The following is a 20,358-nucleotide window of genomic DNA, read 5'->3' as shown; positions in this document are numbered from 1 at the left end:
TGCGCAGCTAGGCAGATTCCAACTAATCCCTTCCAGCTGGAGAAAGTTTGCTAATGCAGAAACTTGGTCAGCCTTACGTTTAGGATCAGAAGGGACTGCAAGGGTCATCTAATCTACCCCCCTGCCAAGATGCAGGACTTGTGTCTAAACCAGTGGTGGCTGACCTGCGGCCCATCAGGGTAATCTGCTGGCGGGCCGTGAGACAGTTTATCCTGACCATCTGCAGGCACGGCCACCCACAGCTCCCAGTGGCAGTGGTTTGCTGTTCCCGGCCAATGGGAGCTGCGGGAAGTGGCGTGGGCCGCAGGGACGTGCTGGCTGCCGCTTCCTGCAGCTCCCATTGGCTGGGAATGGCGAACTGCAGCCACTGGGAGCTGTGGACGGTCAATGTAAGCAAACTGTCTCGCGACCCACCAGTGGATTACCCTGACGGGCCACACAGGTTGCCCACCACTGGTCTAAACCCTCCAAGACAAATGGCTGTCCAGCCTCTTTTTGAAAACCTCTAGTGAAGGAGATTCTATGACTTCCCTACACTTGTCTACTTGCCATCTTTGCAATCAAATGTGTGGAAGCGCCTGCAGTCCCACTGAGAACAGCACAGTAAACGAGAGGAGCATTTCCCATTCCTTTCAAACACAATTGCCTGCTCTCTCCATACCGGAGATAGTGGGAGCAAAGCCTGAGACCAGCCCAGGTCCAGAAATGGCAACCCAAGCCCAAGGGTTTGTGTGGAATAGCAGTAGAATGGAGAAGAGGCAAAGAATTCCCTTGCTGAGATGCAGAAAGGTGTCATGCTGGTGGCCTAGCACATTGTAACTAAACAAAAGCACTTTCACACCCTTCTGTTTGGGTGACTGTGCAGGACCACGCCATCATGTGGAGTTTTCTGTTAAGCAGTGTTAGGACAAGACTAGAACAAAGCTAAGGCTGGAGCATGATTGTTCTGTTGTGATTTGCCCAGTCCGCACAAGCTGGCTAAACCATGGCCCCAGTCCTGCATGCACTTATACACATGAATAGTCCCACTGAGCTCAAAGGGACTCGTGCATAAACTCGGCAAGTATTTGCAAGACTGTGGCCTACATGAAGGTACAGCAGAATTTAAGCATGTTTTTTAAACCAAGGCCTATGGTTTGCCTGAACTGAAGAAAACATCTTGCATCCCTAGGGCTGGAAATAGGCATTAAGTCCAAGGAGCGTGAAGTTAGGCATGTGTTTAAGTACCTCGCTAAACCAGTGGGCTGCAATGCAATATTCTTGTAACTTCTGGGGATGTCTGGGAACCATTTCTGTTTCCTGATCGGTCAAATTCCCTAACAGGTATTGGATTGTCTGACTTTGGTTTTGGATCATGTGACTTTGGTTTGGGGATAAGAGAACTCCTATTCCAGCTGGTCTTGTGTAGGAGGGTATGTGCCGAGGGGCCCTCTTATGCTACATTCACTGTTCACCTCAAACAGGGCAGATTCTGACCTAGTGTGCAAAGGGGCAGAAAGGGCATATGGAACTCTCCAGCCCCAACACTTTTGTGTTCCTGAGAAAAGGTGGGCGAAAATCCGATTGAGTTTTTCCTCTGAGTGCCAGGTGTTTGAAAGCAAGTGGGAAGAGGGGAGAGCCGGCTATGGAGGGGGAAGTAAAAGATAGTACCTTTTTATTGTGACATTCTTGATCAGTTGGACAAATACACAGAGAGAGAGAAATGTACTTGTTCTCAATTGTGCAGGAAACCTTAATATGTGTTGGCTCTAAAATTCCCTTCAAAGCCAGAGACCAGCCCACCACTTTTATCTCTATTACAGTGTAACAACTTTGGGAATAACAATAACAGTGTATGACAGCAAATTTGAAAGGGCAAGGCCCGGGAGAGAGATGGATCACAGCCATCTATAGAGGCCAGATAACGAGATCTGCATTTGCCCTTCAATTAATTCATGTGACCCTCATGCCATCTGCATCCAAAGACTGAACTGCTAGGTCCAAATTCTCTGCTGGTGTAAATTGACACATTGACTTCACCAGAACTGTGTCATTTACACCAGTAGAAAATGTGGCCCTTCTTCTTTTTCTGCATTATATTTAAGACATTTCATTGCAGTCCCTTGGTTCATTATGGGTTTGCTCTGTCTGATGTATTAATGAATGTACTTCCCCATCCCTGATGACAGATTTTTTTTTGCCTGATGCCCTGTTACTGTAAGCCAGGTGCTTTTACCCTTAATGAACAATTTCCTGGAAAAAATTGAAATCAACAATAGATAAAATGGGCCAGAGAGGCAGTGGAGTGAAGAGCTTAGCACAGTTGTGTGAAATTAAATAGGGGTTGGGGTCATGTTCTCATTTTGTCTCTCGCTTCATTATTATAACAATTCAAAGTCTTGGAACAAATTTTGAAAGTTTAAATGATGGTTCCTGGAAAGGTGAGGATGCTCTATGAGGCCAACCAACTGCCTGGATCTGCTGGGGAGTCTGGCCAGATCCTCCTTTCTCCAGCACACGGCGCTAAGGAGCAGAAACAGGCCCCACACAACATGGAAGCGGAGGACCCGCAGCTACCTCCAAGCCCAGGGAAACCCTTGTGTATGAATATATGATTGGGTCCTGTAGGCATTCAGGGTGTGACTAACGGGGGGGTGGGGGGGGTCAGTGGTGAGGTAATAACTGGGCAGCATGTTCCCTTGAGGAAGGGCTCAAAAGCAACTGCAGACCGCTCTGAAAATTAATGCTACTTTAGCCTTCGCTATCTCCTCCACAATCAGCCTCCCCTTCACTGAAAGGGTCGACCTACTCAGCCACTGTGTGGGGCTCCGGGGGAGCCAGTGGCAAAGAGGCGTGTATACAAGTCATGCTATCAAAGCCAGGTTGGGCTTGTGAGGCAGACGGAGGAGCAGACTGCCCCATCTATCTAGCTGCAGGATTTGAGACGTCTCTTCCCCAGCCTCAGGGAATTTTGAAACCCTTTCTCTGTGCTTCATCAGTGAGCCGCCATCCCCACCTGGCTGAAAGCATGATCTGGTGACAAGGGCCTGACTAGGATATTCAGTGTGTTTTCCCCACCCATGGGAGAGGAGCCCCGGGCCTCTGAATTTGGCCTGTGTATTTTGCTTTCAGGGTTGTAGTAGTTGAGATTTAGGCCCGTTTAGGGGGATAGTCCTTAACTTGCCAGTTGTATTACCTAGGCCTTAAATAACAAAGGTCACCATTCTCAAAGTTAGGTGCCTAAAACTAGGCATCTGAAGCCACATTTAGACACCTAAATAAGTGGCTTGATTTTCAGAGGTGCTGAGCATAGGAGACAAAGGGATTTTAGAGTGCTCAGAACCCCTGAAGATGCCTAAATATGAATTTAAGCTCCTAACTTCAGACTTCCAACTTTGACACTGTGGGGCAAATCCCTTTACTCCAATATCTACAGTATTCCAGGGATCCCCAATAGGGAGTATAGGGAAGTACAAAGGAATGCGATAGCTGGGTAGCCTCGTGTGTGTTAGGGAAAATGGGCAATTTTTTAAAGTGCCATCATTACACTTTAATTTTCATGCCACTGGAAATGTAGAAATTGATTAAACAACCCTCTCAGATTTAGCAAGAACTTGGCAGACACAGATTTTTTTTTTTTTTTTTTTTTTTTTGTTTAAAGTGAAGTTTCTCTCTCGGCTGCCCTGCCAATGCTTTAATGGATATGAAGTTGGAAAACTTTGGATTAAGGTTTCTAGAGGCTCAGGGGAAAATTGCATGCTGGAAGAGGACGTCTGAGTGCTACTGTCACTGAGAATACTACAGAGGATAGAGTGCTAGGGAAACACAGTGATCCGGAGAAGGGGATCAGATGAAGACGTACTCTGTCAGACCAGTGAGGTTTCTATTAAGGGTGTAGAAGCAGGAGATACAGAGATTGTTTCCTTAGTGTGTACGAAGGAACGTAAAGTAACAGTTTTGACCTGACTGCAGCATTTCATGAAAATCTGAGTTCAGTTGTCAGCAATTTTGTTTTATTTGGATTACAATCTCAGGAATTTCTTTGGAGACTAACAGGCGTTAGCAAGCTTGGAAACCAGACTGGAAAAACTGAATCTGGACTCTTGTTGATGTCTCCAGGTTCACGGATCATTCTTGAGACACAGCACTGTTCAGGAATAGAAGAGAGAGGGGCCTTTGGGTGAAAAATGAGATGTAGCATTAGGATTCGATAGCGCTGCTATGGATCAGCAGCCATCAATCTAATTTAGTTAATTTGTCACTTGCTCAACTGTTCATTGGACTTGGGCTTTTTAGTTGTTTGGTTCATTATATTTTTCCTCCAAGATAAATGTAGACAAAAAAGAGGTGATAAATAGCAGCAATGTATTCAAATGAAAATACAGAGGAAACTTTACGCTTCCTAACAGAGGCTTCTGCCTGACTTTTGTGCTCTGTTAGAATGCTGCTGTATTTGTTCAGTTACACATATTTGAAGTTACTTATTTTTCATTCAGTTGTCTGAATGTCACTTGTCACTAATCTTGTCCATAGCAGAAACATACATGGGTTTGTAGTTCAGGCCACATCTACATATGTATTTTTGCACCGGTATAATTATTTCTGTTAGAGCTGTGATTTTTTTTGTTTTTGTTTTTTGTTTTAACCAAAATAATTACACTGGTATGATCTACTGTGGGTGCAGTTATACTTGTTTAAAGGTGCCTTATACCAGTATAACATATTCCTCTTTCCCTACAAGAAGAGCTATCCCAGAATAAAGCAACTGTATATCAGCATAATTGCATTCACATAATGGGGTACTCAGCTTTAACTATACCACTATATAGTCAAAGCAATTAGACATTTGTGCACAGACGAGACCTGAGTGTGTGGTTTCCCTAGTCATACTGCAGCCTGGCAGTGGTAGGATGTTTGGGATACAAGGTCTGTGTTGTTTGAAGTCGCCAATAAAGCAGGGGTTGCAAGTGTTTTAATGTAACTTTTAAATTTCACCCTGTATCAGGAATGAGCCAATTGGGTGGCTTTCTAGTGTGAAGGATGCTGTTGCTACACTTGATCTAAGACTGACTTGAGGCTATACGTCACTGATCATGTAGGGTGAGCTTTTCAAAAGTGCTTCAGTTGGAGCAGAGTTAGGCTGTTGCTGATTACTTTTGAAAACCCCCATCCTTAGCTACTGCTGTTGGCACCTGCAGTGATCACAGGTTGCCACAGCAGAGGCCACGCTGAGGTCGGACTAAATTATCACGATGCTCATTTCTGGCCTTCAGGTCTCTGAGTCAGGCGGAATCAAGCCCATGCTGCCTACGCCTATGACAAATAATGCTGTAGTTCTAGTGAGAGAAACCATATAAACTAAAAGAACGAAGCTTTGATGGTCTGTACGTGTCACTAGAAAGACTCGTGACAAGAACAGTTTAATACTTTGGGTGTGGTTGGCTATTTCATGGACTGTTGTAGGTGCCAACAAAATAAAACAGTCAGCACATGGAGTGGTGTCAAACAATGTAATTAAGATTCTAGTCCCAGATACTGTCAAAGAACTAACCCTGGGTGTTTTGGAGGACATAGTGCTGCAGTGGGTCAGCTTACCTGCCTTTCACTCTATTTGAATCCTAGTTTATAGCATATAAATCACAGGAGGGAATGTACATAAAGTTGTGAGGGGTGCTCAGGTGCCATTATCTCAATGGGGTCACTCCTCCCTGCTACACACCCTGACAAACAGCAGTGTCTGTATAGCTCCACTGTGCAGGATTAGAGTGGGGAGAGGACGGGACAGTGCCGGGGTTCCATACACTCGCCAAAGCTCCTTGCATGGCCGTGCACAATAGGCAGGTGAGAATGGGCTGCAGAGGGCTGAGACCAGAGCATCCACCCAGTGGATTGCCACCCCCATAACATGGGTGCGTTGGGACCATGAAAGACTTCACCAGACAGTGGGTGGGCTTGCCAGTTGCTCCATAGCCTGCAAGACTTCTTCCCCTTCGGAGATACCTCTGGGTGTCTGGATTTTGCCTGCCAATGTCCCTTTGGCTTTGAAATTGCTGTTGAAGTGTTTGCCGTGTGCGTGAGGGTTATTTTTCCCCTGCTAATCCACCATCAGGGCTCCGTGTCGAGAATGAACATTAAAGTCCCAATGGACTTGACTATAGAATAATGACTTAAAAGTCCAAACATTCAGAGGCCTGACTGCTCATTTTGTGCCAGTTGTTGATTTCAAGCGCAAAATTACAAGATAACATTTTAATTTTATTTCTAAATAAAATGACAGGCCAATTTTTGAAAACCTAATCTCTCTCTGAAAGGGAACCAGCAATTGTCTGCACTTTGGCTCTAGTTCGCTGACATTTTTATGTGCTGTTGATGTAGTGTTTTCATTATAGCTATGCTGGGCTGTCCATTGATTGTAATTACTCAGTTATTTAAGGAAAAGATTTTTTTGTATTTTTAAAATTAGATCATTAAAGATGTAAAATCAGAAGTATTGACCCCAAATGATATGTCCCAATTTCCTAGCATATTGATCTTGATCTACGTATACCTCGTTACCCTAGTGCCCCACAATCTTTAATGTATTTATCTTCCCAACAACCCTGAAGTGACTTGCCCAAGGGCGCACTGGAAGTCTGGGGTAGAGGAGAAATTAGAACACAGATCATCTTAGTACTAGACTAATGCCCTAACCACTATCCCAACCTTCCTTGCGCCGAATGGCTTTCATAGCCCTTAACAAAACCAGTTACATATATTTCTTTTGCTTTCCTTTCTGCTAGATCATTGAAAAAACTGATGAATAATAATCTGTGTGTGGCACTCTGGCCTCGCTCTCCCTTGAGGACTTTGGAGAAACTCCATGCATTTCCAAAAATAATCTGCAATAGATTGAAACTTCTTCAGTTATTATTCATTCCATGGCATTGGCTTTATCCTACAGTCCTCTATCCAGCCAAGCTCCCAATGATTTCAGTGGAAGCTTTCTAAATGAGAGGGCTACTGAGTGCTGAACTAGGCTTTTACAGCCAGATTCATTGAAGGAATTTAGGTGCCTAATTCCTATTTAAACTAATGGGAGTTGGGGACCTAAATACTTTATATATTAAAAAAAAAAATCTGGCCTTTAGATGCGTCTGCAGTATGGCCCATGTACTCTTCCTGGTAAAAGTTTAAATTGACACTGAAATATTTTACAGGTGAGAAGTTCAAAGCTGCTTAATGGATTTGAATGCCCAATTCCCATTAGAAATGGGCATCCTGATCCCCATGTCAGTTTTGGAAAACTCAGCTGATATCTCTCAGATAAAGTGCTAAGGGATGACAACAGGGCACCCTTTAAATACAATCAACCCCCCATACGGTTCGGGCTCCTATAGGGTTTTCTACAGTCTAAAAGAATCCTTTTAAAAATAGGCCTTGGTAAATATAATTTCTTCCTTCGATCTTCGAAGAGCAGATTCTGACCCTTGTGATCGCACTGAGCAGCACTGAGCTCCAGGAGGAGTCCTGATGAAGTAGATTCTCTTCAAATTGAGCAAGAGAATCAGGACCTGGCCCTTTACATGGTTTCACCCTCTCCCCCCGGCTCCCCGGATTTCTCAATAAATGGGTAAACCCAGTAATCTTTTTTTTTCTTTATCAATTATCTAAAATGTCACCTGATCCTTGTTTAATTGGTGTTTCATTCCTGCCATTCACTTTTGCTCCTGCCATAAAACAGCAGGGGTTCATGGCTCTTGTGTGTAACTTTTTGTGTAGTTGATAAAATGATTTATCCTGAAAACATATGTTTCCTGTTGTTGCTGGGACATCTCTATGGTTGGAAGGACAGATTTTGTACTTGTGTATAAGGAGAGAGCAATTCTGGTGCTGGACACAAGGGCAGACTGCTAGTTCTGTGCAGGGCTTGGGAACGAGCTAGCCCTGCACAATGGTGTGTGGTGGCTCTCCCTCCCTTCTGCTCCTGTATGCAAAATAGGTCCCGTTCATGGTTACTCTATGGCTCTTTTATGCTAATTCAGATCTGGTCTAGGTCACTTTGCGCAGGCGCCCCCAGTGAACGAATCATATTAGGGCTTTTTGCAGAGGTGAGGGACATTCCTGTACCCCAGCTATTTCCAGCTGCTGGATTGCCCCCTTGAGGTCATAGGCAGAAAACACAATTTAAGGGAGCCCCATGGCTGCTCTAACCTACACTAGGGCCTGGTTGTGACTGCAGGGAATAAGGGAGGAGATGGATTATGACAGAAAGCATTATTTTTGCAGTGCAAATGAGAGCTGAACTCTTTCATACCCGTTATGTGCTGATCATAACTTGCCCTCAGTAGCAAAACTGGAATGGCAATGAATTCCAGAGGTTTAAGCGAAACGTCTTCGATTGTTAGCAGAAACATTTCCTTGCTGTGTATTCCTATTAACACCTTAGATAATAAATACAGGAGTAATTCAGAATCCAATGCCCAAATCCAGTTTTTATAGTGATGGCTTTATCATTTGCACTTATCAAAGCCTGGACAATGAGAATCAATTGAGTTGGTTTCAGGTAATCAGTGTTTTAATGTTGGGTGACAGACATTTCCAGTAAAAGTTTACCTATTTTTAAAAACTACTTTTCAGGGGAGTTTAAAAACAAATCATGGAAACATTTCTATGGGTCTTGGCCAAGATTTTCAAACATGGCTAGTGATTTTGAGTCCCCCAAATTTTGATCGGTCAACCAGAGACACCTTGAAGCGAGTGCTGAGTGCTCAGCAATGTCTGAATATCAGCCCCCCCTTATGGTGTCTCAAGTTGGTAACCATAAACTTGCTAGTCGGTTTTGAAACCCATGGCCAAGCTTCGCTTTTGTAACAGCCTGTTTTTTTAACAAGGTCTAGTGTGGAGCCAAATGTCTGTTCAAGTGGTCCCTTGCTTAAACAAGCACAGAAACCTCAGATGGGGAGAAAGGATTGGGTTCTGTCTGTAGGAATCTTGATTCTTCTTTGACAGTAAAATGGTATGATCAACAAACACGCAGTCACTTTTCATACTTAGCTCAATGGTGTCTGTCTAATTCCTCATCTGCCTTAATTGAAATGGATAGTTCTGTTGTGTCTTGCAAAACTGCTCACATACATTTATGAGTAAACACCACAGTACCTTTAACCCAGTGCATATTGATTTTCCTATTCTGATTTTTGCTTATGTATGCTTGTTTCTCCCATTTCAACCTTAAGCCACTTCTGCTCCCCCTACCACTCTTTATGGACCTGTTTTTGTACCTCTTGACTGTTTGCAGTGCCCAGCGAACTTCTGAAGAGCCCAGCTCTGCCAATGCAGCGTGCGTTCCTTAAAGCCCTGATAGTCTGTAGACACAGGATCCAGGAGGAATTTTCAACACACTGAGGTAAGGCAGTGTAACACAGATGCTTCTGCTTTGCTATAGGGTTTTTAGAGGAAGAAATATCTTTTTGTTCACTGCATTGGATGGAATCTGTGGACGTCTATGTCAAAAACATAGCTTAGGTTAGTTTACTGAATCTACATTAAAGCACCTGGAGATTTAGGAGCATCAAATCCCATTGAAAGGTCATTTTGAGTTTTGGGTGCTTTTAAAATCCTCTCCCTTAAAATACAAGTGTCCTGACTTCCACAAGTACTGGAGAACCCCAAACGTTACTGAAATCAATGAGACGAATGAGGTGCCTGTAGCGGGGTGGCTACCCCACTCCTAAAATAGAAGGGGTAAAAGCAGCCCTAGAGAGGGCTGTGGCTGGGGATGGCTGATTGGGGAAGCAGCTGCAGCTGGGCCACGCCCCAATCAGGCCCTAGCTGGCCTGCATAAAAAGGCTGAGCCAGAGGCCCAAGGAGTCTCTCTCCAGGCTGGGAGAGAGCAGGGCCTGACATGGTACTGAGGATGGTGCAGTGCTGGGGAAGGAGCAGGCTGAGTGCGGCTGCTCCAGGCTGGCAAGGCCCATAGAAGTACTGGGAGGCAGAGGAAGGCAACAGGTCCGAACCCCCTTGCCTATGATGAATGGCCTTTACACTGCAGTTTGCCCCAGGGAGCAGGGGCTTGGTGATTGGCAGAAGCCCAGACTGAGGCAAGGTGGGGATAGTGGGTTGGGGGTTCCCCAGGATGGGGAGACCCAGAGGCAGAGTGTGGGTGTACTGCCAGGGGGCAGAACCCCAGAGAAAGGGGCACCAGGGTCTGTGAGGGACACGGGGGCCAGAGTTGTGCAGATCACCGGCCTGCAAAGGGCGCTCTGTGCTGGAAGGAGCTAATTCCCAAATGACCAGCAGGAGGCACTGCAGGGGTGAGTCTGAAGCTTTACAGTGCCCAGCACCTTTGAAAAGGGAACATTTCTGCTACATCTGTGCTCTACACACCAGGGGTTCTCTGCTTGTAGGCCCTGATCTTGCTAGGTGCCGTGTGGTCTCCGCTCATGTTACATATACTGAGGGTTAGGGGGAAACAATCTGTTTTTATCTGTGTTCGTGTGACACTTCATTCAATTTAAATGATTATCTGCGTCTTTCAGTCTCTGCAAAACCAACCACGTTTCACCAACGAAGCATTTTGCAAAACGAAGTCTCAGACAAATAAATCAATGGCTTGCCACTTAGTAGGTTTTCTGTAGCTAAGATTAGTGATTTAACAGTGAGAATGCATTACCATTCTGCTATGATGAAACCAGCGGAGTGGGTTTCAGGGTGCAGTATGAATAGTCCTGTGTCGGGACTATAGCTTAGGTCATTAAATTAATTCTAAAAAGAGCCTGGTATGTGAAAATGGCTTGATGTGTAACAGACACATGACTCAATCCATTGGGATTAACAGAGCAACACCATGGGAAAAATTACACCATGAACCTTTTGGACAGCAAGGACCCCTATTTTGCCAGATCATGCCGAGCCCTGAGCACCTTCAACTCGCAGAGCAAGCCTCTGGGGCTCCATGTTGGCCAGCCAGTCACAGCCATCCCTGATGGTGGGCCATCTGATTGTGGGCCAGGAGTGCAACCAAAGAACCCACTGATTGGCTGGCTTGTAGGACTGAGCCTTGAGGGGGGAGATTTGGAAAGGCACAAATGGGAATCTCTGAAATTTCCTCCCTTGTTGAAATTCTCTCCCTGTTGTTCCTCATTCTCCCTGCTTTGAGCTGGACCAGACTGAGGTTCTTAGCTGTGGCTTTAGGGCTCTGTCTGGCGTCTGATGTATTTGGGATGCTGATATGAGTGGCGACCGGCAATAACCCACTGCGTTTCCTGGAGTGCATGGGCAGCCTGGTGAGATGGTTTCATTTCTACCACCCTGCATGACAAAGATCACAGCTTTGTCTTCTCTCAGGCTGGGGGCAGTTAGCCTTCACGAGAGGACTAGTTTCTGAGGGTCAGATTTTGCTCAGGCTTGCATGCAGCACCGAGGCCAGATACCAGGCCAGTCCTCGGACTCCCAAAGCACAAGGGGAGATGCAGCACAAGGGCTCACCTGCATCCACCAGAAGAGTGGAGAGGGAGAAACTGCTTCCTGCATCAGTGCTCCCTCTTCCCTCCAGCAATGAAGGGCTCCCTACAACGCAAGTGCCTCAACACAGCCTATGGCTTAATAGTTGTGTTCCTGCCCTCAGTTCTTACTGCCTTTGGTCATTCTGCAGGTGGGGAAGGTAGGGTCAGACATATGAAGGTATTTAGATCCTTAAAGGTGCAGAGCGGTGTTTACAAAAGGACCTGAAATCAGTGGGACTTAGGTGCTTTTGTAAATCCTACTAGGCACCTAAATACCTTTCAGTCTGGCCCTTAGTCTGTTGGGGGATGGGTTACCTCAAAAAACCCACTTTACGGGCTACCAGGTTTTGGCCTGGTGTCTGCTGTAGCTGTAGGGCATTGTCAGACATGCTGGTCTGGGTCAGATGGCCAGGGGCTGTGCAGACTAGTAGTCTGGGTCCGTCTACGAACCATGAGAAGTCCCTGCACTTTCTCATTAAGCTCAAGGAGCTGCCAACAGTTAGGAGCCTGGCTGCACTTGCCCTTTGCTGTGAGTACTGTCTACACTCATATCGATTAGTTATGTCTTTAATAAAATTGTGGTCAGTGTGTTCCTTTCCCTTAGAAAGGTGTCGCATCCTCCTTAAGCAGTGTACCCACGGCATTAAAGGAGCACAAGGATGTGGCGTATATTATACTGAACAATGCAAATATAGTTAAAAAGCATAGCATACCAGGTCGTTGTCTTAGTTCTGTTTGGGTGATAGTTTTTAATATATGTGATCCTAATTTTAGAGAGTTTATATTACAAGAATTAGAATAAAAATCTGGCCTTAGAGAGAGATCTTTTCTATCCAGTGGGATGAAAGTAAAATATTTCATAAACATTAGGGTAAGAGCCACTCTGGATAAATGAGGATTCTGCTGTATTTGGAGAGTTGCACATTTCTGATCTATAATCTGATTTAAAAGGTTGGGGAAATTCCTTGCAGAAAGCAGTGTATTTATAAACAAATAATAAAACAGTATTAAAAGTTCAGAAAAGTGTTTTGAATCTTTCTTGCAGTACATTCTAAAATCCCTCCTTGTTCCAAGTGCTATTTTGCATTACAAGTAGTGATAATTTAGGTATTTGTTTGAGTTAAAAAAACCATTGGCATTTTATCACTTTAGGAATCTAACTGAGCATTAGGAGAGTTACTGGATTTAACACAGCTGTTGTGGATAGATGAGAGAAGATTATTCTTCTGTCCCTCATTAATTTAATGAGAAACATATACTTTAGTGTTGCTGAGAATCTAGCAAACTGGGGAAAAATTGTGTGTTGTTTAAAAATAAATTTAAAAAATCCCCTGGAAGATTGCCTTTACTTCAGTGGGTTTGCTCTGTACTTCCTTTGACTGTTTCTTTTGTTTAGACCTTGTCTTTCCTTTAAAACTCTTTATACAACGTTACTTTTTATCAAAGCCAAAGCAAATCTACATGGGGTAAATTGCAACCGATAAAAATAGTGATCACTAGAGCCTGTCCTCTGTTCTTGAGAATTATTCAAATGGTAGCTAATCAGTGCAATATACTGGGTGCATCTTTGTAAATATTCTTGTTAAAGAACCACCCTTATATTACATTGTGCATTTCTGAGGCACATTACGTTTCAAGATGACATACTGTTCTCTAGGAAGAAATGTTAAGCTGCTCTCAGCAAACTTTTAAACTCCGGCATGGGTAGGCCTTTATTGTACAAGCCCTTGCAGGTGAGCAGCTGGGAGTTCAATGGTGTTTTCCTCCATGCCCAGGCAGGGTGTGGGGACAGTTCTGGTTAAACACTCTGCACTGAGGAAGTAAGGCTGAGATCTTCTCATGACCAGCTCCCTTCATCTTCTGAGTGCAGGACAGGAGAGTCTTTCCATGGATTTCAATAAGCTTTGGAGCAGGTGTGGGTGGGAAATGGGCAAGCCTGAATAGAGACAGGCTTAAGTGCATTCTTCACTCGTTAGCATGCTGACTTTGCTATGTGTTCCTCTCTTTACTAGAGCGACCAGACAGGAATAGCTTTGGAGCCTCACAGCAAGGGCCTGATCCCAAGCCCACTGAAATCAATGGGATTCTTTCCATCTTGTTCTCTGGGCTCTGGATCAGTCCCCAATATGGGATCAGCTTTCCCTGCTTATCCCTCTCTTGTTCATTTTACTTTGTGCTTAATGCTCAACACAACATCTGTGCTGGGCAGGCTCAACCCCTTAATGTGGTCTTTATGCCAGTCTCTGCAGTGAGGTAATGTAATGAGAGCCATGTGTTTTGTAGATAGCAGAAGGGAGATCTGTTCTGTTGCTAGGGGAAGCCTGCTGGAAGTGTCTGAGGTTAAATTATGGAACCATGTTGGTTACAGTGCTGTATTAGAGGAGGACATATTTATGTTAAATGCCTGAAATGGAAATTGGAATTTTATTGTTCATTGAGTTTTAATACTTTATTTCCTTAAGAGACTGCATCGTTGGATGCAGTGTGACATATTAGCCCCAAGTGTTCCATCCCAGCTTTCCATTGATAGTCGTTTTGAGAAGTCTAGATTAGTAGTGCCACTCTGGTCTCAAGATTGGAGTATGTAGCCTCGATGTAAAGAAGAGGTCTGCAAAGCCTTTTCCCAGGCATGTCGGGGTTGAGACAGTTGATGCAAGGAGTGTGAAGAGGTTACAGCAGAGCCTATGGAATCGTATCCTATTTCGCTTGCTCATTTTCGTAGTCTCTTTGAAAGATGCTCTCATGAATAAGATAAGAGGAATTTGGCCCTCGGTGATTTTCAGTTAACCTCCATGACCACAACACTGACAGATACAGTGTATTCAATTTATATTGATCTATGTATAAATCTTCATCAGTACAAATATCCTTATAACATCGATTAGATGGCGAAGAATCCAAACCAAATGAGTTCTGGCGTTTCTACTGCAGACATTCAACATGGCTATCATTTATTTCATCATTAGCAGGACATGGTGCAATCAGCTGACCTCTGTCACTCTAAATGGACGCCTCTTAAATAAAGCTGAAAAGTGAATTGATTTTCCCTCAGTCATGTAATAAGCATATGTCTTTGAGATCTAGTCTACTCTGATACATGTAAATCCCATTAAAATTAATGGGAGTGGGTTTCACCCCTGGGCTGATAGGAGTATAGATTATTTTAATGGCTCAATTATTTACTTTATTTGTGAAAGCAGCCTTAATGATCTTCGGTATCAAAAATGTTCTTAGGGAGAATCATGGGTATTGATATCTTGGGTAGCTTCACCCTCAAATTTAAGCTCAAACCTACTGAAATCTGCTTAGATTCATAACTTTAGGACATGCCTCCTCACTGCATCCTTAATGGTGGGCTGATTGCCTTTTTGCAGGTATCAGCCCCACTATTAAGGTCGTGTTGAGATTTTCACTTAAAGCAGAAGTTAAATCCTCTTCAAACATATATGAATAATAAAATGTATCCCGCACAGATTTACGGCAATGGCTCTGATTAGAAGATAAATTTTCTGAGAGTTTTCCAGTAAATCTGTAAATTAGTTTGAGTTATAAGCATGTTAATATAGTTTCTTTAAGCAATTATTTGGTGAGTCTCATCTGTTTTTTTTTCCAGAGCTCTCCAGTAAATACATCCCTGATTGCTCAGTTCTGAATATTGACTCGTCTAGATTGTAGCAAAATATAAGGCATAGGACACTTATTGACTTTATTATGATGTCAGTATTTTATTTATTAATATTTCTACTCATAAACCTTTCTGTCCACACCATGATGATAAATAACTGTCACTTAGAAATATTATTTACAGTTCATTGTGAGTGTGAGGAAGGGGATCAAAATGAGTTTGTGCTGAAGTTCAGGCCTAGTGTTGGGAAATATTAAGCAGATGTTCTTTCATACAGATCTATTAATGAACATTGTTTTGTTCTCTTCCTCTAGAAACAAGGATGGTGGTCTGCATACTGTTGTGGTGGATTCTAAAAGTGCTTACCCTGTCTTTCTTGCTGAAAACGACTCTGTCCTTAAATCCAGATGATCCCAATGTTTGTAGTCACTGGGAAAGGTAATGTATAAGCAGTGTCTTGTTTCTTAGATAGCCAGTTCAGATTTGTTCACTGTAAAGGCAGAATTATCACCTGGCGTCAAATTCTGTCACCACCCTGCATGAACAGACACTGATCTATGCTGCAGAGGCAACATGAGTGAGCACCTGTCTGGATTCAGAGCATTCAAAATAATCAGCGCCAGGACTATGCATGAGGGAACATAGTACCATACTACTTATCTTCTGTCCTGCTCTGGAATGCTCCTTCGTGTAGAGGAGCTCTCTCCATGCATTCAGGGTTTCAGTCTCTCTCCGTCTTCAATTACGGGGTGCAGATTTCCAGGCAGGTGGCTGAGCGCAGTGCTTGCCAGCGTTGGCACTAAGTATTGATCCTTTGTTGGTACAACGTGGAGGTTTGTATTGTGCATTTTGAACTTCTTGGTTTCACCTACGGAATTCCCATCGACATCAGTGAAAGTTCTGCATGTGAGATGAAGGCGGAATATGCAACACAGACCTCTAGACTAGAGAGCTCTGTGCGCTAGAGACCCCAATTGTGAATTAGGATAATTTTGCTCACAACCCATCTTTGTTATAGTGATAGGCTCTCATCCCATAACTGGGTCTGTGCAGGTGGGCTCTTGTGTCTGCATGGAGCCCTTTTGCCTTCAGTGGGGCTCCATATGGATGCAGGGGTCCATTTGCAGAGACCACAGATACTAAAGTTGCTGCACTTTTAGGTTTAACTCGGGGAGCTTCCATCCCAGTTACATGAGTTATTCCAACGTAGGAGTGAATGGGGCCCTAACATTTCTCCGTAGCTTATACTACAGCAAGCATGGATCCTGTAACCAGAGTAAATATGCATATGTCGCACAGTGGCATTTCTGAAGTTCATTATGGTTTGATTTTTGGAGGTTTTTGTTAGAGCGTGAAGTGGCTTACAGGACAAATGCAGCTGCAAAGAGAAGCATGTTCATGTGCAGAAATGGTATTTTGCAGTCCTGGTGAGGGGAGATGCATTCAGAGCACAGGAATAAAATATTGATTTTGTGTGAAGAAAGTCAGCAACCTAGAGGCCCAGTGAAGGAGAAACAAAAATTAAATAGCGAAATTGATTGTTTGTACTGACCAAGACGACTGTGTTACTTAGATGTTAATAAATCAACCGAAAAAGATTAAGTTGGTGTAAGGCTGGGTAACCAATAAGATCATAAAATAATAATAAAGAGTCGTGAATGTTATTGCTTTACATTAATAACGAGCAATGTAAATAAAAAGCCCACCACCAACAAAAACCTCCAGCAAGTTGTTATACAGAGAACAAAAGTGATTGTCCTGTGGAAGCCCGGGCTGCCCAGGTAGAAGGGAAATACGACCGGTAGATCAGTGTATTAATCGCCCAATCAACTGACTTCAATGGGAGTCAACTCTTCAGGCAAATATTTTGACATTGTTGGTTATTAAAGGTGCAGTTCTGAAGCCTTTAATCATGCAAGCAGTCCCATTGAATACAATGGGATTGCTTGCGTGATCAAGACCACTGATTTAATTAAGGGCTTGCAGGATTTAGCTCATAGGTCCAGGTTCTGCAGTGAGCAAAGCCAGGGTGCAGGGAAGATCTGTGCAGGATCAGGCCCTTAGGGTGCATGATTCTCAGCTTTGTGTTTGTCTGTCTGGCAACATGCGCACCTAGGAGGCTATGGGTAGAATTTTTGAAAACATTTAAGTGATCTAGGAGCACTGTGTCACAATTCAACAAACTGCCCCAGTATTTCCCCTCCCTGTTCCCTTAAGGACACCCAACCCTAGGCTCCCAATTCCTCAGCTGTCACCTATCTTGGGTAGAAACCCACGTCTTCCCCCCCCCCCCCCTTCTGACTGGGATTTTTCCAGGCTGCCAAGTTCCCTGCTTACAGTGAGTTGTCCCCAGCAAGTCAGACTGCCTGAAGAGTCTGCACTTTGCTTTCTCTGCGAAGGCTTATGAACAGCTGGAATTGCCAGCCGTTAAAAGTTACCACATGGCTCTTTATAAGCAAGTACCTTTATTCTTAAGGTGAAAGCCTTTCAGAGAAAACGTACTGAAAACAATAAAAGAACCTACACACATGCTGATAAGCTTACCAGAGATCACCCCAACTCCAACAAGGGCTCTGGTCGGAGTCAGTCCTTCACACCCCACCAAGGGTTCTTTCCGTTGTTATAAGTTGGTAACAGCTTTAGCTCAGACCAGGCACACCCATGAATAGGTTAGTCTTTCCTTTACACATCTTGGCCTTTAATCTTCATATTATAGGTAATCAGGTTATAGGACTGACAGTGGCCCTCTCCTTAGGGTGCAGCTTCAAAAGGCTGGGTTTTTGCATTACTAGAGGTGGGAAATTTGCATTCACCTCTCCCTAGAGATTCCCCAGGCTAACATTGGACACTGTTGGTCCCAAAAGTCCATTTTTGTCTGGCCCATTGTTCAGTGTAGTTCTTTCAAGTTTATAGCATTTCCCAGGGTTCAAATCCCATCTGCCCTGCTAGAGAAGTTGCATGCAGTCCCAGCCCACAATAACACATAACCTTTGCATTTAATACAATGGACTCCAAAGATACTTAAAATTTAATTCAGTAAGGTTCTTCAAGGATGCTGTCGGAAATTGCCATACCTCTCACTTCCACATCAATGGGATTTGTGCTTCTAAGTCACTTAAACTCTTGAAAATACCAGCCTCAACTAAATAAATATAGTTAATAATAGTAAAGTAGTACCTGTTGCACAAAATAAGTAATACGTAGGGATGGGGGATGACTGCTGACATCTTACCAATGTCTTTGGTCTTTGTAATTTTTAACCAGTTTACCAATTTCTGCACATTGCAATCTGTTCAGGTCTGTAAAAGATAATATCACATTCTGTCCAAGTCTCAAAACCTTACCATGCCCAGACAGCACTTAACTCATAATTTTATGATCTGCAATTAGTTCCTAGGTTATTTCTGCTACAAATTACATAGGATTAAATTTGTGCAGTTTAAAAATAAACACCCTTGAGACCCTTTATAAATTATCCCCAGTTTGATTGGTGCTCCCAATATTTGTTGAAGTAATGATGCTCCTTCATCATAAAATGAAATGTAAGAATCCCACCATGCTGGTAAAACTCAGCAGCATTAAGTTAGTATGTGCTCACATTAGCATTTTGGTATGCAAGCAAAAATTAACAGTCCTAATAGGAAGACCCCTGATATGATTTAAAGATATGGAGCATTTTTTTAGATCTTCTAAGCCAAACCATTTTGCTCTACATAAGTTTTGTTTTAGAAAAAGTAAAGTGTTTACCTGTTGCCCTTCCCAGCTTTTAAAACACGTAATGCATTTTTGGGGAACATTTATTCTTAACTCCAAAAGAAGTGGATTTTTAAATCAGTTGGAAATACTCCATAAATGTCTAAGTTGTGCCTTATATGCAATGGTCCGAGCTGGGAGCAGAAGCAGAAGGCAGAAGGGATTCTGCCTCTAGGTGAAAGTGGGGAGGAAAAGGAGGACGATGTCTTTGGGCTTTGGATCAGGCCCATAGTTCCCAAGGCTGTTGATTTAGTTATTTCTCAGGCTGGAATTAGGTGTGGGCGCAGGTCAAGGAAGCAGAGTTTTTCTTTCACGTTGTAAAGAACTGCCTTTCCCTCTCTTTCATTGTCTGTTCCTAGCTATGCCGTGACAGTGCAGGAATCTTATGCTCACCCTTTCGATCAGATCTATTATACGAGATGTACTGATATACTGAACTGGTTCAAGTGCACTAGACATCGGTAAGTGCTGTTGCCAAGATATTTTAATCTATTTTGCCTTTTCATCTCCCCGTATACCGACACCTTTGTGTTACCTTCCTGATACCAAAGGAAACACAGGCTTTTCTGCAACAAAATCCGCCTGACTGATGATATGTATTTCAGAAGACTTTGCACTGAGAAATCCAGAGTTCAGGGCAATCTAGGAAACCAGGAGAGGGACAGTGACTCTCTCCTGAACTTTGATCCAGCTACATCAGGGGTTCTCAGACTGGGAGCCCTCAGGGGGTTGCAAGGTTATTACATGGGGGGTCGCGAGCTGTCAGCCTCCACCCCAAACCCCGCTTTGCCTCCAGCATTTATAATGGTGTTAAATATATAAAAAAGTGTTCTTCATTTATAAGGGGGGTCGCACTCAGAGGCTTGCTATGTGAAAGGGGTCACCAGTACAAAAGTTTGAGAACCACTGAGCTACATAAAGTAGTTCGATTGCCTAGTGCAAGATGGGACCAAATGGCTTGGAATGTATCACAGAGTCTTTCTTTCTCTTTTAGACTGTTAGTTTGAATGTGGGTCACGTTGGTGATGACTAGAAATGGGACCAAGCTACAAAGTTTGCAGCCAAATCTGAAGCTGAAGTTCCCATAAATTTGGAGTTTGGGGCCCATCTCCATCTCTAGCATGGAGTGAAAGGTGTTGCCATCTGATCAGATTCTCCTGGGTGGTGTGAAATCAGCTATTGGCAGCTTGGCTCCCAGTAGAAAGCCATTTAAATAAACACCCAGCTCAATTGATCCTCTTGTGGGGTCTCCTCCTGCCAGCAGCTACTAATTGATCTTGATTCCCATTGACTCAGTGGCAACTGAGGGTGCTCAGCACCTTGTAGGTTTGGAACTCCATTTTAGTTTCTGTGGTCTGCTGCCCAGAATTGGCCATAGAAGTTGAACTGCTCATGCCAAGACTATTGTTTTGGCTGGAGTATAGTAGACTAGGTGGGGTTGACTTGTCGAATAGAAAGAACATCAAAGGCAGAGCCAAAGGACATTTTTCAAAGTATTGTCCTCTCTGCTGCATGGAC

The 20,358-nt window shown here is 43.7% G+C and overlaps 1 protein-coding gene across 4 annotated transcripts in view; it reads left to right on the top strand.

Annotated features, from left to right (window-relative positions):
* Window positions 1-20,358, top strand: part of MEGF11 (multiple EGF like domains 11) — a 376,622-nt gene that overhangs the window by 93,221 nt on the left and 263,043 nt on the right. For all 4 annotated transcript variants that reach the window (XM_074966585.1, XM_074966582.1, XM_074966584.1 and 1 more), the window contains exons 2-4: window positions 9,257-9,364; window positions 15,402-15,525; window positions 19,200-19,301. In XM_074966585.1, coding sequence (XP_074822686.1) covers window positions 15,410-15,525; window positions 19,200-19,301 — 218 coding nt within the window. In that variant the 5' untranslated portion in view covers window positions 9,257-9,364; window positions 15,402-15,409. The remainder of the gene's footprint in view (window positions 1-9,256; window positions 9,365-15,401; window positions 15,526-19,199; window positions 19,302-20,358) is intronic.

Source organism: Natator depressus, chromosome 10 (genome assembly GCF_965152275.1).
Source record: "Natator depressus isolate rNatDep1 chromosome 10, rNatDep2.hap1, whole genome shotgun sequence".
NCBI classification, from domain to species: Eukaryota; Metazoa; Chordata; order Testudines; family Cheloniidae; genus Natator; species Natator depressus.
Note: the sequence above shows the minus strand (reverse complement) of the source record. Positions and strands in the feature narration are given on the sequence as shown.